The sequence below is a fragment of the Ursus maritimus genome, unplaced genomic scaffold (assembly GCF_017311325.1).
Source record: "Ursus maritimus isolate PB19 unplaced genomic scaffold, ASM1731132v1 scaffold_14, whole genome shotgun sequence".
Taxonomy (NCBI): Eukaryota; Metazoa; Chordata; class Mammalia; order Carnivora; family Ursidae; genus Ursus; species Ursus maritimus.
Window position 1 is genome coordinate 34806761 of NW_024423786.1, and position 14129 is coordinate 34820889.

The 14129-nt window shown below is 43.1% G+C and overlaps 1 protein-coding gene across 1 annotated transcript in view; it reads right to left on the reverse strand.

Moving 5' to 3' along the window:
- Positions 1–14129, reverse strand: part of CACNA2D3 (calcium voltage-gated channel auxiliary subunit alpha2delta 3) — an 834639-nt gene that overhangs the window by 44662 nt on the left and 775848 nt on the right. The window contains exons 34-35 of the mRNA XM_040628675.1: positions 13737–13792; positions 4955–5066 (exon numbers count right to left, since the gene is read on the reverse strand). Coding sequence (XP_040484609.1) covers positions 4955–5066; positions 13737–13792 — 168 coding nt within the window. The remainder of the gene's footprint in view (positions 1–4954; positions 5067–13736; positions 13793–14129) is intronic.

Consider the following 14129-nt stretch of genomic DNA (forward strand, 5'->3'; position numbering starts at 1 on the left):
GAAGGAAGGAAGGAAGGAAGGAAGGAAGGAAGGAAGGAAGGAAGGATATGGAGATAAACAGCCTATAAAATGATGCTAGAAATAAATTCAAACTTGTCCAAGCACAGTAAATTATAAAAGATTAAATCTCCGATAATGGAGATAATAAAAATGCCAAAGCCAGCTGCATTCTATTTATAAGATAAAATCCTAATACAAAATGACAGAAACAAAAAAGAAAGTTAAAAATGGAAGGAAGGGGGAAAACATGCCTAGGATATGTCAGCAAACAAAGAAATACTGCATCTGTGCTGTTAGCAAACAAAATAGACATGAAAGCATAAAATACTTTCCCAGAGAGGGCTATCCAGTAGTGATCAGAGGAATGATTTATCAGGACGCTATACCAGTCCTGAACAGGGTTGTCTATGGTAACACAGCTTCCAAATATAAAAAGCAAGGTAAAAGGAATGACATGAAGGAGTGGAAAGATCCATAAGCCTGGTGAGAGCCTGATATCTAAAACAGAACAACAAGAACAAAAGTTTGCAACACAATAAACACACTTGATCCAATGGATACACATTAATCCCTGTACTCAGCTATTAGAGAATGAAACCTGCTTTCAAAACCATGTGGACAAGTACTAGAAAACAAAACAAGTCTCTGGACAGACCACGTGGTATACAGACAGCAATGTCATTTAACAGCAATCAATAAGAAAAAAAAAGATAGCCTCAAAACCCATATATATCAGGAAATCTTAAAACAGTATTTAAAAATTTACCAATCAAAAATATGGTGAAAATTAGAAAATTATCACAGCTGAATAATGACAACCCTATATGAAGTGAAATGAAGAGAAAAATTACACATGTAAAATACATTTATTATATATATAGATATATGTATATCTATCTACATATATAAATGAATTTGCAAAAGCTAAGCATCAAACACAAAATGGTAGAAAATAATAAAGAGTAAATCCCAAAAACATAGAAGAAAGGTAATAACACAGGTAAGAAGCAAAATAAAATGAAAAAGAAAGTCAAAGAAACAACAGAGAAGGGGCGCCTGGGTGGCACAGCGGTTAAGCGTCTGCCTTAGGCTCAGGGCGTGATTCCGGCGTTATGGGATCGAGCCCCACATCAGGCTCCTCCGCTATGAGCCTGCTTCTTCCTCTCCCACTCCCCCTGCTTGTGTTCCCTCTCTCGCTGGCTGTTTCTATCTCTGTCGAATAAATAAATAAAATCTTTAAAAAAAAAAGAAACAACAGAGAAAATCTAACAAACTAAATGATGGTTCTTTGAAAAGGAAAAGAAAACAAACATGTCTGTTAGTATGGAGAGGGAGGGAAGGAAGGAGGAAACAATGGAGGGAGGGAGTTAGGTAAGGAGAGACAGAGAGGGAGAGAGGGACAGGGAGGGAGAGGTAGGGAGGGGGGAGAGGAAGGAAGAGGGAGGAAGAGGGAGACAGAGGGGGAGGCAGAGAGAGATAGGGAGAGAGAGAGTGAGAGGGACAGAAAGAGAGAGGGAGAGGGAGGGAAAGANGAGAAAGGGGGAGGGGGTGTGAGAAGAGGAGGTGTGGGGGGAAAAGGGGAGGAGAAGGGAAGGGAGAGAGATTGATTTAAAACGGGGCAAAATCACACATATGGCAGCATTTTTAATCAAAAGAAAATACTATTAACAAATGCATGCGATGAACATGAGAAGTGGGATGAAACAGGCAATTTTCCTAGAAATATAATTACCAAAATCATTTAAAAAAGAAGTAGAGACTCCAAAGATATCTAACCACTGAAGGAACTAATTCGGGAGTTGAAAATTTACTCACACAGGAAAAATAAATAAATAAATGAATAAAATAAATGAATAAATAACCTATCTGCTGTTCAAATTTTTCTGGGTAAATTTCACCTGACCTAAAAGCAGATAATTTAATCTTATACAAACGTATAAGATCCAAGTTATTTTGTAACAATAAAATGACCTCAATAGCAAAGCCTAATGACAGTATGTGAAAGGAAAAGTATAGCCCACTTTTTTTTAAGATTTATTTATTTATTTTGGGGGGGTTGGGCAGAAGGAGAGGGAGAGAGAAACTTTAGCAGACTCTCCCCCGTCCCCTTGCTGAGGGCAGAGCCACATGCAGGGCTTGATCCCAGGACCCTGAGATCATTGCTTGAGCTGAAATCAAGAGTCATGCTTAGACGACGGAGCCACCCAGGTGCCCCTAACCCACTCTTCGTTTTGAGCACAGATGGCCACTTCAATATAGCATGAACAAATGGATCTAGCAAGATGGTTTTGGTTTTTGTCTTTTGTAATCATGGCAGTGAAAGACCATCCTGGGAAAGGAAGCATGTTTTCACATGAGATAATCCATCTACCATGAAAGAGATCGTATATATATTTCATGATTTAAATTTTTAAAAATTTTTATCACTGTAACTCAAGATATGAACAAATAAAAATTATTTTGGTAATGAAGGTAGAAAAAAATGTTTTGATAAAATTCAACCTCCATTCAAATTTCAAACAACGGCAACAAGAGCAACAAACACCCCTGAAGAGGTTTTCTTTAACCTGATAATTGGTTAACTATCGAAAGTCTAAGACGACTCAGGAAATGGATACAAGTTACAGTTGTACCACATTGCAAATGTACTTAAAGCTCTTGAACTGTGCACTTAAAAATAGTTACGATGGGGGTGGCCTGGCTGACTCAGGAAAACAGTGACTCTTGATCTCGGGGTGGCCTGGCTGACTCAGGAAAACAGTGACTCTTGATCTCGGGGTGGAGAGTTCCACCCCACACTAGGTATAGAGATTATATAAACAAACAAACAAATCAACTTAAAAAGAAAATCACTGTCTAAATCTCCTTAAAAAATAGTTACAAAGGTAAATTTCATATTATTAATATTTTACTATAATTTAGAAAACCCAATAGCATACCACATGATTTCACAAACATGTGGAATCTAAAAAATAAACCAACAAAACAAAACAAAATTCATATTTATAGAAGAAGAGAAAGATTGGTGGTTGCCAGAGGGGAAGGGGTGGGGGGGGTGGGGGGAAGAAATGGGTGCAGAGGATCAAGAAGCATAAACTTTCAGCAATAAAATAAATAATCAGGATGCAATGTACATCATGGCGAACAGAGTCACTGACGTTGCCTTAAGTCTGTAAGGTGACGGATGGGAGCTAGATTGTGTGGTGACCGTTTCATAATGTGCACACATGTTGAATCGCTATGTTGTACACCTGAAAAGAATGTGATATTATATGTGAATTATACCTCAATAAAAAACCCTATAGCAAACATCATAGTTAACATAGAATTAGTAGAAGAAATTCCTTTAGATTAGGAACAAGATACAGTTGTCTACTCTCCCTGCTTCTAGTCAACAATTCCAGTTACTGCTATGCAACAAAACAAATATGGAGGTTAGAAAGGAAAATTTTCACAAATGATGTGACCGTGTGTGAAAAAAAGTCCAAGGGAAGCCATACACAAACTATGAAATCTAAAAGAGCAGTTAGCAACTGGATACAAGATATTCTATATACAGAAATCAGTGATGTTCTCATATTCTAGCAATTACCAATTAGAAAACGTAGTTTTAAATGTATTTCTGATAGCAGGAAAAACTATCCACTTTCAAGGTATAAATCTAACACAAAATTATAAAACTACATTAAAAGACATGTAAATAAGGAGACACACGTAGTTTATAAATGGAAAGTTCCAGTAGTATACAAGATAGCAATTATCTTCAAATTAATCTATAACTTACAGCAATTTTAATCAAAACCATATCATAATTTGTGGAAATTAACAAGCTGATTACAAAATTAGTATGAAAGAGGAGAGAGAAGAATAGCCAAGACAACTTAATATAGAAAAGATATTTGTTCTCCTAAATATCAAGTCATATTACAAAGCTATAATAATTAAAGAGATATGCTGTTGACATCAGTGCTGACAAACCGTAAAACCTGGAAACAGATCCGCATACAGATGGGCACTCACCCTATATGACACAGGGGCCATAATAAATCGATTGGGGGGAAAAAAAAAGAACATTCAATAAGTAGTGCTGGTTAACAGGGAATTGGAAAAGATGAAATTAGACCTTACCTTATGGCACACACACAAATTCAAGAGGGATTCAAGCCCTAAATGTGAAAGTCAACACTTGGAAGTGTTCGGAATAAAACTATATGAGAATACCATTATGCCATGAGGGCAGAGACTAACTTCTTAAAGCACAAACGCACAAATCATAGAAGAACAGAAGAATAAATTAGACTACATGAAAATAAAAGCAAAAGAAAATTTACATGCATCTAAAGACATTATATAAGATGAGTTGTCAGATGAAGGACTAGGAAGATACTTATGTAAAGCGTACAACTGCAAAGAAATCACACCCCAAACCTAGAACACCCAAACCAGTAAGAGTAGATTCATCACCCAACGGCCAAATGCCAACAGAAATGAAGGGGAAAGAAACCCAAATGATCGTTAAACCATTAAAAAAGGCCCAACGGCATTAGGAATCAGGGAAATGCCTAGTAAGCGAGCAAGACTCATTCCCCAGACACCAGATTTCAGCGAATCCTGAAGATTCGATGCCTCCAGGAAAGACACCGAAGGATTTTTCCCAACAGATAGCTGAAATGGCCAACTGTCAACTGGGAAAACACCAATTAGGACGTTTTCCAACCAACGATAAACTCGACTAAAAACCTCGTCTATTCCAGGATGCATACTCAAGTCTTTTGAACGCTTCCCAAATTCTAAATGATCTAACGAAGCCAAGAGGTGTTTTTTCCAAGCTGGTGGAAACACTTCCTCACACAAGAGGGCAGCCATGTTTCCATCTCTAATTGTGATCGTGAGCAGGCCAGACACATGGCGCATAGGAGTTCTACACAGAGCAGAAAGGAGGTGGGAGGCTTACTTGGAGCAGTCTTCACAAGCAATGTTCCCTGAGGTTTCCTTGATGGTGCGCTCAGAGACAAATGCTGGGTATTCAGTATCACAAGGCTCCAGGGTCTGTTTCAATTTCTGGGCTGTAGGGATAGGAAAAAAAAAAAAAAAAAGAAGAAGAAGAAGAAGAAGGAAAAAAAAAAAAGATAAAGAACAAAGGCACAGGCTTTCTTGTGACTGGCAGCCCACAGTAACTCAGAACCCAGTTCCGCTCCCGCCGTGCTGTGATTTTTCTAGGCACAGCATAATGCATTATTTTCTAATTAGTCAAGTGATTTCATCTGCCAAGCAACTCTATAAGCTATAATTCCTCAAGCCGTTGTATTGGCTTCATCCACTATCATTTATGCATCACAAGAATACTTTCTGGGACAACATCAGTCAACGGGTCTCTGACTTCAGACTTACTTGAACTTAGCAACAACACATATGTGTATCTGAATAAATGTATAAAATAGAAGTTACACCATATTATTTAGGGTGAGACGAAGGTCATGATACAATTGCGTGGTTTTATGACAGAAACAAAATTGAACTATGGAATAGTAAAATACGTAATGTCTTTGAACCACAGCCATGAACCTGATCCTACTCTTATGAAGTTCCTTGCCCAGGAATACAGCACTAGATAACCCTGGTACATGGATGGGTACCCAGTAGGCACTTGGTAAAGTCTCGGTGGTTGATAAAATAATAAAAACAAGTTATGTCCAATGGGCAAGTTCTAGAAACTCTTTAAGTTTCAATTTTTCTCAGTGTGTAAATTGGGGCTAATATACTCCCTCTATCAGAGGGTGATGTGAGAAGTAAATGAGACATTATATGTTGAGTACTTAGTAAAGTACCTGGAACATAATGAGTGCTGAGTAAATGCAGTTAATAATAATAATAAATAGTAACACAGTAATCAATAACAAGAAGTTACAACACTAGCATTCTAAGGAAGCCATTGTAACATTAGAATGACAATGACGGTAGATACTGTAGCACAGTGGTTAAAGGCGAAGACTCTGAAGTCAGAGAAGTTTGGAGTATAAATCCCGTGTTCCATTGCTTCTAGCTAATCCTCAGTATTCCCATCTGCAAAACGGAGATGCCAATAGTACAGGTACTTGGTCACAGGACTTGTCACTCATTAACATCTTACCAATAGGGGGCGCCTGGCTGGCTCAGTCGGTTAAGGATCTGACTCTCGATTTTGGCTCAGGTCATAAATTCAGTGTGAGGAGATCGAGCCCCGCATTGGGCTCCACACTGGATTGGAGACTGTTCAACATTCTCTCTCACCCTCTCCCTCTGCCCCTCCCCACTCCTCTAAAAAAAAAAAAAAAAAAAAAATCTTACAAGTAGAATGCTCTTAGGTTTCCAATACCCGAACTTTATACAAAGTTTTTGGCTGACGTTTATATGGAAATATAAACATCTATTTATAAATATATAGAATATATAATTTACATTTCCAACTCCAAAACTCAATAGGATTTTAACAAAATGATGTTTTGACCAAGTCTCAAGTTATATTCCAAATACAGTTGGTGGGATGTCAGGAGCACGGGGACATGTTTTGTGAAATGGCTATGCGGAGGCTGCTGGCACGAGGTGAGCCCGCACAGGACCACTAAGTGTTAAAGGAGCATTTGGTAACCACCAGATATTTGGTGGGTAATCAGGAAGCCATGTGCCAAGCATGTATTCCAATTCTAACATGACTGGGTTTTTTTTATAGGCTTTTCATTAAGCTTTAATTATTTTGAGGACATTGATTAGGGGTTTGGGGTTAAAGCACAATTTGTTGTCATTATTCTCATCTAAAACAAAGGGAAGTGGATGCAATCAGCTTTTTTATGCATGACGTGTGATATTTCAGAAGCTGGTCACTGACATACGGCACGATGCCCATACTAACTCACTGAGTTGTTCTGGGTAATGAATAGACCAAGGCAGGTACAGCTCTTAACCAAGGGACACGCGTGCACACTTTCACATATATGCAGGTGCAGACACACATACAGCCTTCATGAAACACTAGCTGTGGGAGCATGTCACCACCCACATGCCAGGAGCTGGACTAATTACACAGTAGCTAAGGGCACAAACTAGGGGTCATGAATCTTGCCACTGCTGTGGGACAGCAGGTGAGTTCAATCTCCGGATACCTCAGTGTTCTGCTCTGTCAAATGGGAATAAGAGGGAATAACTTCACATGGTTGTGTGAGGACCAGATGAATTAATGCCTGGCAAGCGGCTGGTGCACTGTGAGGGCTCTTTAAGCAAACACGCTCACTGCCACACGACTGCGTGTTATTGCGCCAAATCCTCAGAAACGGGCACCTTTCTGAAGCATTGCTTTTTGGTTAGAAAAGGCCAATGACTACCTCCCTGACTCCTGGCTGTACTGCAGGGACAGCATGGGTGAGTGTCATGCTCCCAAAGGCCCGGGTCCTGGACACTGCCTGTCCCCCATGCCCTGCGCTGCTGGCTCATGGCAAATGTCATCACATGCTTGCTGAATATATGAATAATTCCCCTGAATGGTGTTTTTCAGGCAATCAAACAGACAAAGGGAATGTAAGCATCTCAGGCCCTCATGACAAATTGCCGGCCTTCAGGGGGAAGACAAGGTCAGTCTCAGTGGCCCGGGCCAAACAGCAACGGCACAGAGAGGGGCACCTGGTAGAAACATCATTCACTTCCAAGTTCTTCTCCAATGCCTCTGATTTTGTCCAGAGGACATCTTTGTTGGATGCTAGGGAGTTTTTCCCACCTTTCTTTCGTTTTCGTTTTTCTTTCATTTGCTCTCCCCCACCCCGCCTCCTTTTCTTTTTTATCTGGGGAGGCCACACATAAAGCTCCAAGCATCTGGCTACAATTTGGTCACACTTTTTATTTTCATGGTTCTTGTGTTCACAATTGACTCCCTTGTATAGCAAGTGAGAGCGACTTTCACGTTGGGAAACTTCCTTTTAATATTTAAATTATTTTAATTTCAAAAATGAGTCCGTTAAAATGAAATAAAGATCAAGTAAAAAAAAAACCGCCCAACAACAGAGATTGCAAGTGGATACGGCACACGCATGCAGATGGCGCATAATAAGCTCATGATGGTAACAGCTACATTTATTAGGAAATTACTACATGCCAGATGCTGTTCTCCTTCATGTGTATTAATTTATTTAACGGTAAAACATGACAAAATAAAAAAAATAAACTATATGGTGGGAACCATGGTTATCTCTGTTTTGCAGATTAGTGAATGGAGGAGAGAACCGAATGAATTGCCCAAATTCATCCAGCAAGTATGTGGCAGAGCCAAAATTTGAACTTGGGCTGTCTGGCTCCAGCACACATATATTTAACTGCTCTGTGAAGTTCGGCCAATGAAAGAAAGGAAGAAAGGTCTTTGGGGCGGGCTGAGATAGGCAGCACACATGATTTAAATGGGTCCGATAATTGCACCATCTCTAATTGTAATTGTCTGGGCCCAGTTACAATGGAATGAGTCCAGCGCTCTCAATGGTGAGGCACATTTGGCTCTGATCCTTCCTGGAGATGAAATTCTTGTTCCCTTGACAATTGCAGGGCACCCATACTGATGTGGGGATAAACCGTCGAGTCTGTTTGCAACACGACTGTGGATTGGCTGGAAGTCCCTTGCTGTGTTTTTGGACCACATGCGAATTATCGTATAAAACCATGGCCACATATAACCTAAATAACATGGTTTATTATGAAGACCTTTCTTTGTCTGGAGTGCTATGGACACCACATATATTGGCCAGGCATTATTGCTTATCTATGCAATTTTGAACCCATAGCTCAGGCTGCCAGTGATCTCCTGAGTGCTGTCTTAGCCATTGGGCATTTACAAGGCATTATCTTACAAAGGTGTAGGTACAAGAGGTCACGAAGTTCAGCTGGGCTGATTCCTTATTGTAGGGAANAAGGGTTCAGAAAGCAGACATGGCCTGCCTTGAGTCCCCCAGAAAGAGACTCGCCATGACCATCATTTTCTTAAACAGCAAAACCACCGTCACCACCTTCACAGCCAATACTCGGGAAGCACTCACTGTGTGCCAAACACGACCCTGGGCCCTTTGTATGGACAGACCTCACCACTGTGCACCGAGGAAGGCCCTCTGCTCCCCTATTTTACAGATGAAGAAACTACAGCCCAGAGAAGTTAAGTGACACTGCCTGCCCAAAGTCACGTTGCCGTGAGCTCAGGAAGCCCAGACCCGCTTCTGCGCGGTCCCATCCTGGTGCCTCCATTCTGGGCCGAGATACGGCTCTACTTCCCGTCCCTGTTAGGCTAGCGGTCTCAAGCCAAAGCCATGACCTACCACTCACTCACAATGAAGCACCCAATGGAGCATCCACACAATTGAATTTCTTTAATTTTCCCTTAGCAACAAATGTCCCTGATGAGAATAACTGACTTGGGTTCACAGTAATTATGGGCAGACAACTGGGAATGAATAGAGTTGCCATTTGAAAAGCTTTCCTCTTCTTTTGTCTCTGTGAATGCACCCCCATTCATACTCGGTGCCAGCAAGCTCCATTCTCTTTGTGCAACTTCGCCAAAATGATACCTTTGTGATAATCAAGCAGAAATGGGCTTCCACAGTCCCCTTCATTAAGGAAATGAAGCAGATAAACAGTGTAATTATGGATTCCATTTTTAGCTAAACAAAGATGTATGTCTCAGCGCAGGGTCTTTATCTAGCGAGGGAATGGTAAATTTAGAATGAAGAAACCTTGCAAGTCAATATCGCTGTGATGCTTGAAACTTTTCTCTCATGTGCAGGGTCTAAGAATTTCCATTTTCCTTTAACAAAGATACCCAGCTGATAGCAACCCGGAGGACGAGTCCCTGCATCCCCATTTGATTCATTTCTCCATCTATGAAATGGAAAAAGCCCTACGGGCCCGAACGAGACAATCCACGTACAGTAGCCGGTCCCACACAGTGGTTCAAAGAAGGTGAGCTGCTGTGCTCAGCACCATCTAGCTGAGCTCCTGGCTCGTGTCCGAGCCCTTCCTCTAGTGGCTGTCTGATGCAGGCAGCTCAGAAAGGTTTAGTGACAAATTCCAGCAGGCCCCACCTCTCAGGTATGATGAAAGGATCCGAAGATTGTCTGGTGCCCCCACTCTGGAAATGGAAAAGCACTACACTGCATGTTAGCACACCGGGCGCTGAGGATACAACCACTTGACAAGGTCTGTCTGCAGTCTGGGGGAAGGTCTCACAGTGTGGCAGCAGGGTGACATGACTTCGAATTATCGATTAAGGAACTTTTTAAAAACCTTCTAAAACAGAACACGGAGGCCTGAAGTATCACATGATCACTCTTAGCTGAAATTCTGCCCACTGCTGGTCCTGGTACAGGGGGAGCAGGGGCGAGGGGATGTGAAATTTCAGAATGGGAACCTTCATACATTTCTGTAAAGCATCATCACTGCAAAGACCATACCTTTCTTCCTTTTTTTTTTTAAGATATTTATTTACTTACTTATTTGAGAGAGAGTGAGAGAGAAAGCATGGGGGGGAGGGTCAGAGGGAGAAGCAGACTCCCTGCTGAGTGGGGAGCTCGATGCAGGACTCGATCCTGCGGCTCTGGGATCATGACCTGGGCTGAAGGCACACGCATTAACTGACGGAGCCACCCAGGTGTCCCATATCCTTCTTCCTTATTCTTCACCCCTACCCCATACTCTTCAGTCTACACCAGGGCTTCCCAACAGTGGCACTCCTGCCATTTAGAGTAGGATGACTCTTTGTTGTGCGCGGCTGTGTGTCCTAGGGCGCTTAGCACGTCCCTGAATTCCACCTACCAGCTGTCAGTAGCACTCCCACCCCCAGCCCTAGTTGCGACAGCCAAACAGTCCATTGACTCCTGCCACCAGGTTGAAAACCACTGGTCTGAGCAAAGATCACAGTGCCTGGCACACAACAAAAACTTTTAAACGGATGGTCAAATCTGAAGGGCCTGCACAAGAATGTGGGGAGCTGCCTACGGCAGCAGGTCATGGGAAAGGGAAGCAGGCCAGGGTGGGAATGGGGGACACGGGGATGCAGGTTGGCACGAGGAGTGGGGCATCCTCTCTCACCGCAGAAGTTCCTCAGCCAGAGGGGGGCAGGCACACGGTTGTGAAGAGGGACGCCAAAAGGCGAACCCTGAAGACGACCCGATGACCAGCCTACTGCCCTCAGCACTGACCGCACTCCTGAGCCAGGGTCTCAGTCACAAAAATCACCACTGCTCGAAGTGGAAGCACCATCCACCATGTGGGGAGCACCTGCTCCATGCCGTGTCTGCCCACGGGCTTGGCGTGCCCCGCCCAACCCAGCTCTCACACCTGCCTTAGGTCCTTGGTTATCTCTGCTGACCAGCTGGGAAACCAGAGCCCAGAGACCCCAAGGGACTTGCCCAGGAGCAAGCAGCTAGCAAGCAGCAGAGGAACGCCGCCTGATTCCAGACCAGAGCACTTCACCGAGGCGAGACGGCCGCTCTAGCACCCCAGAGGTCAAAGCCGAATTTGAAGCCGAGGTGACTTGTCCCCAGGGGCTGGCGCCGTGGTCAGAGCAGCCCTATGGCCAACTTGCAGTGCATTCTCTTGGCCTCTATTGATCTTCCTTCTTCCATTCCTCTTTTAATCTCACCTAACCTTTTCCTTCCTAAAAGTAGAACTGTGGAGAAGCTAGTGGAATAAGAAAAGGAAATAGAACAAGAGAGCAAGCACCCTTTGGTAGGTCAGCTCTCACTTTCAGATCATGTGCAATTTTCATTCAAAGCAGGTTTGTGTTATAGGTAAAATTTTCTTGGGGGACATAATAGTCTTCCCTTCCTAATTCATATTTTGCTCCCTGCTTATTGACTCCCCACTGGCCGTACTGACTGCTGACCCTAATTACCTCCATATCCCCCTTCTCCCCCCATCACTGGATGTTTTTCTGGGGTATATACAGTTCTGTATGTTGTTTATCTTGCTATATTACTTAATTTCATGAGCATTTTTGATCTTGTCAAAAAGATCTGTTTTCAGAAACAGAATCTTGTTAAAAGGTTTTCTTTGCCTCTCCACAGATGGGCTGTCATTTATTTTGAAATGTCCCTATTGTTCATTATCTCAAGAGTTACCAGTATTTGCAATCATCAGTTCCTTAGAGACAATCATCCTGTCCTAGAATCCTTTGCTCCTACCCCAGTTTATTTAGATTTCTGGAAGTGGGGTTATGGACATTCAAAGCAGGTCCTAACCCAACAGGAAGGGGCAAGTATGGGGCTCACACCCTGAGGGTCACCAGGACAGAGTGAGTGTGTGAGTGTGAGAGAGAACAGGGCACCCAGATGCTGTTCCGTGGGGCCGTCAGCTTCTCGGGTTTGGGCCGACCCCACACACGCTTGGATCGGGTTCACTGTAATCAGAGGCCATCCGGTGCAGCTGCGTGCCCGCATGCACCTCTCTGTAGGCGTCCCTCCGTGTCATACTCTAACAAGAAACAAGGGGGTTCCTGAATTCAGGCAACAGAGGCCTATTTGTGAATTATAAAGCTATGATGACAATAGCTATCATGGTCATACCCGAAGTAAGAATTGTTAGGGTATTCAGTACGCGAAGACTGAGCACCTGCTATGCACCGAGCGCTAGTTAGGTGCTAAGGGATGACAGTGATCATAAGGCATAGCTCCCGCCATCAAGAAATTCTAGGGTGAAGCCAACAGAGTGAGACAAAAACGGTGCGGAAGAGCTGGGGAAATCGATACGCGAGCTGACTGGGCCGGAAGCAAGAAGGAAATGCTGCTAACTCTTCCTGGAAGAATTGGGGGAATCGTCCCTGACTGGGATCTTAAGGGACAGGAGAGGAAACATCAGATTGGAATATATCCAGCACCTGGGGAAGGCTGAGACTATATTAATCTACCTCTTCGAAAAAGACAGATAATTAAAAAAAATAATAAAAATGGTAGCCATCTAACCTACTGCCAATTCCTGTCACCCCAGGTAAGAAAATGAACATGAACGAACGCACACAGGAAAGAAAGCGGAGCGTTATCTGAGAAACAGCGCGCGACGGGGCAGGTGGGGCAGCTGGCTGGGAGACGGCCCTCCTTAAAGAGCACTGCTTTGCAGGGCACGGGGACTCGACCAGTCATCATTGCGGTCACCAGTGTCAGCGCTGGTATCAGAAGGTAATTACAGCTGTCATGTTTTTGAGGGCTCATTATGTTCCAGTCACCGTGGTCAGCATATAGTATGATTTATCATTAAACACGCACACGTGATAGGAGATAACTATTATTTATGGTGTCTCCCATTTTGCTTACTATGGGGAAACTGAGTCTCGAAGAGATCAGCTGACTTGCCAAAGGCAAACCTTGGAGCCAGGACTGAAATCCATACTGAACTAACTCTGCCACTCAGACCTCTAAGAGTTTCTACTAATTACTGCTCAAATCATTGAAGGCTTTTGAGTGGGGAGCGTAACATGACTAGATTTATATTTTATGAGGATAACTGTAAAAAACGATCAAACAAACAAAAAACCAGCGTGGTTATGCATTCACTCGGCCTGAAAGAGGCTATGTGTCTCCCTTTCATTTTAAGCACAGAGGATGCCTTTCGCTGACAGAGCCAAAAAATCATCGCTTTGTCCTGGGTAGTCGTACGTGAGCCCACCCTTGATGAAAAGTAGCTAGTGAACCCCGGCTTTATCACTCTGAGCTGGGAACTAGGAACTGGCTGCCTCTTACCTTTCGCTGTCATATCCGAGTGCCACCAACTGCAGAGGTTAAATTCCACCAGGAACCTAAGAGAAGACGCAAAAGCCCAGAGTTACTTGGTCATGCACCCCCCGGACGGAACAGCGACACAGTGTTACTCAGCACTGCTCACTGCATTTGAAACAATAACAACATGATTGGAAGGTACCAGTATGGTTGGTTCTGTGACCACTGAATTTGCACTGGGCTTTATCTTACTTGTGAAAGGCTGTGTTATCACCCATGCCAGCCAAACCCTGAAATTGGGTTTCCCTAGACTCCAAGACTCTGTTGAGAAATACCCAGCTTGTGGGCAGAAATGGTTTTCCAGTTATAGTCTGAGTCTATAGTAAGAAGTTGATTTCTGAAGGGCTTCCTCGGCCT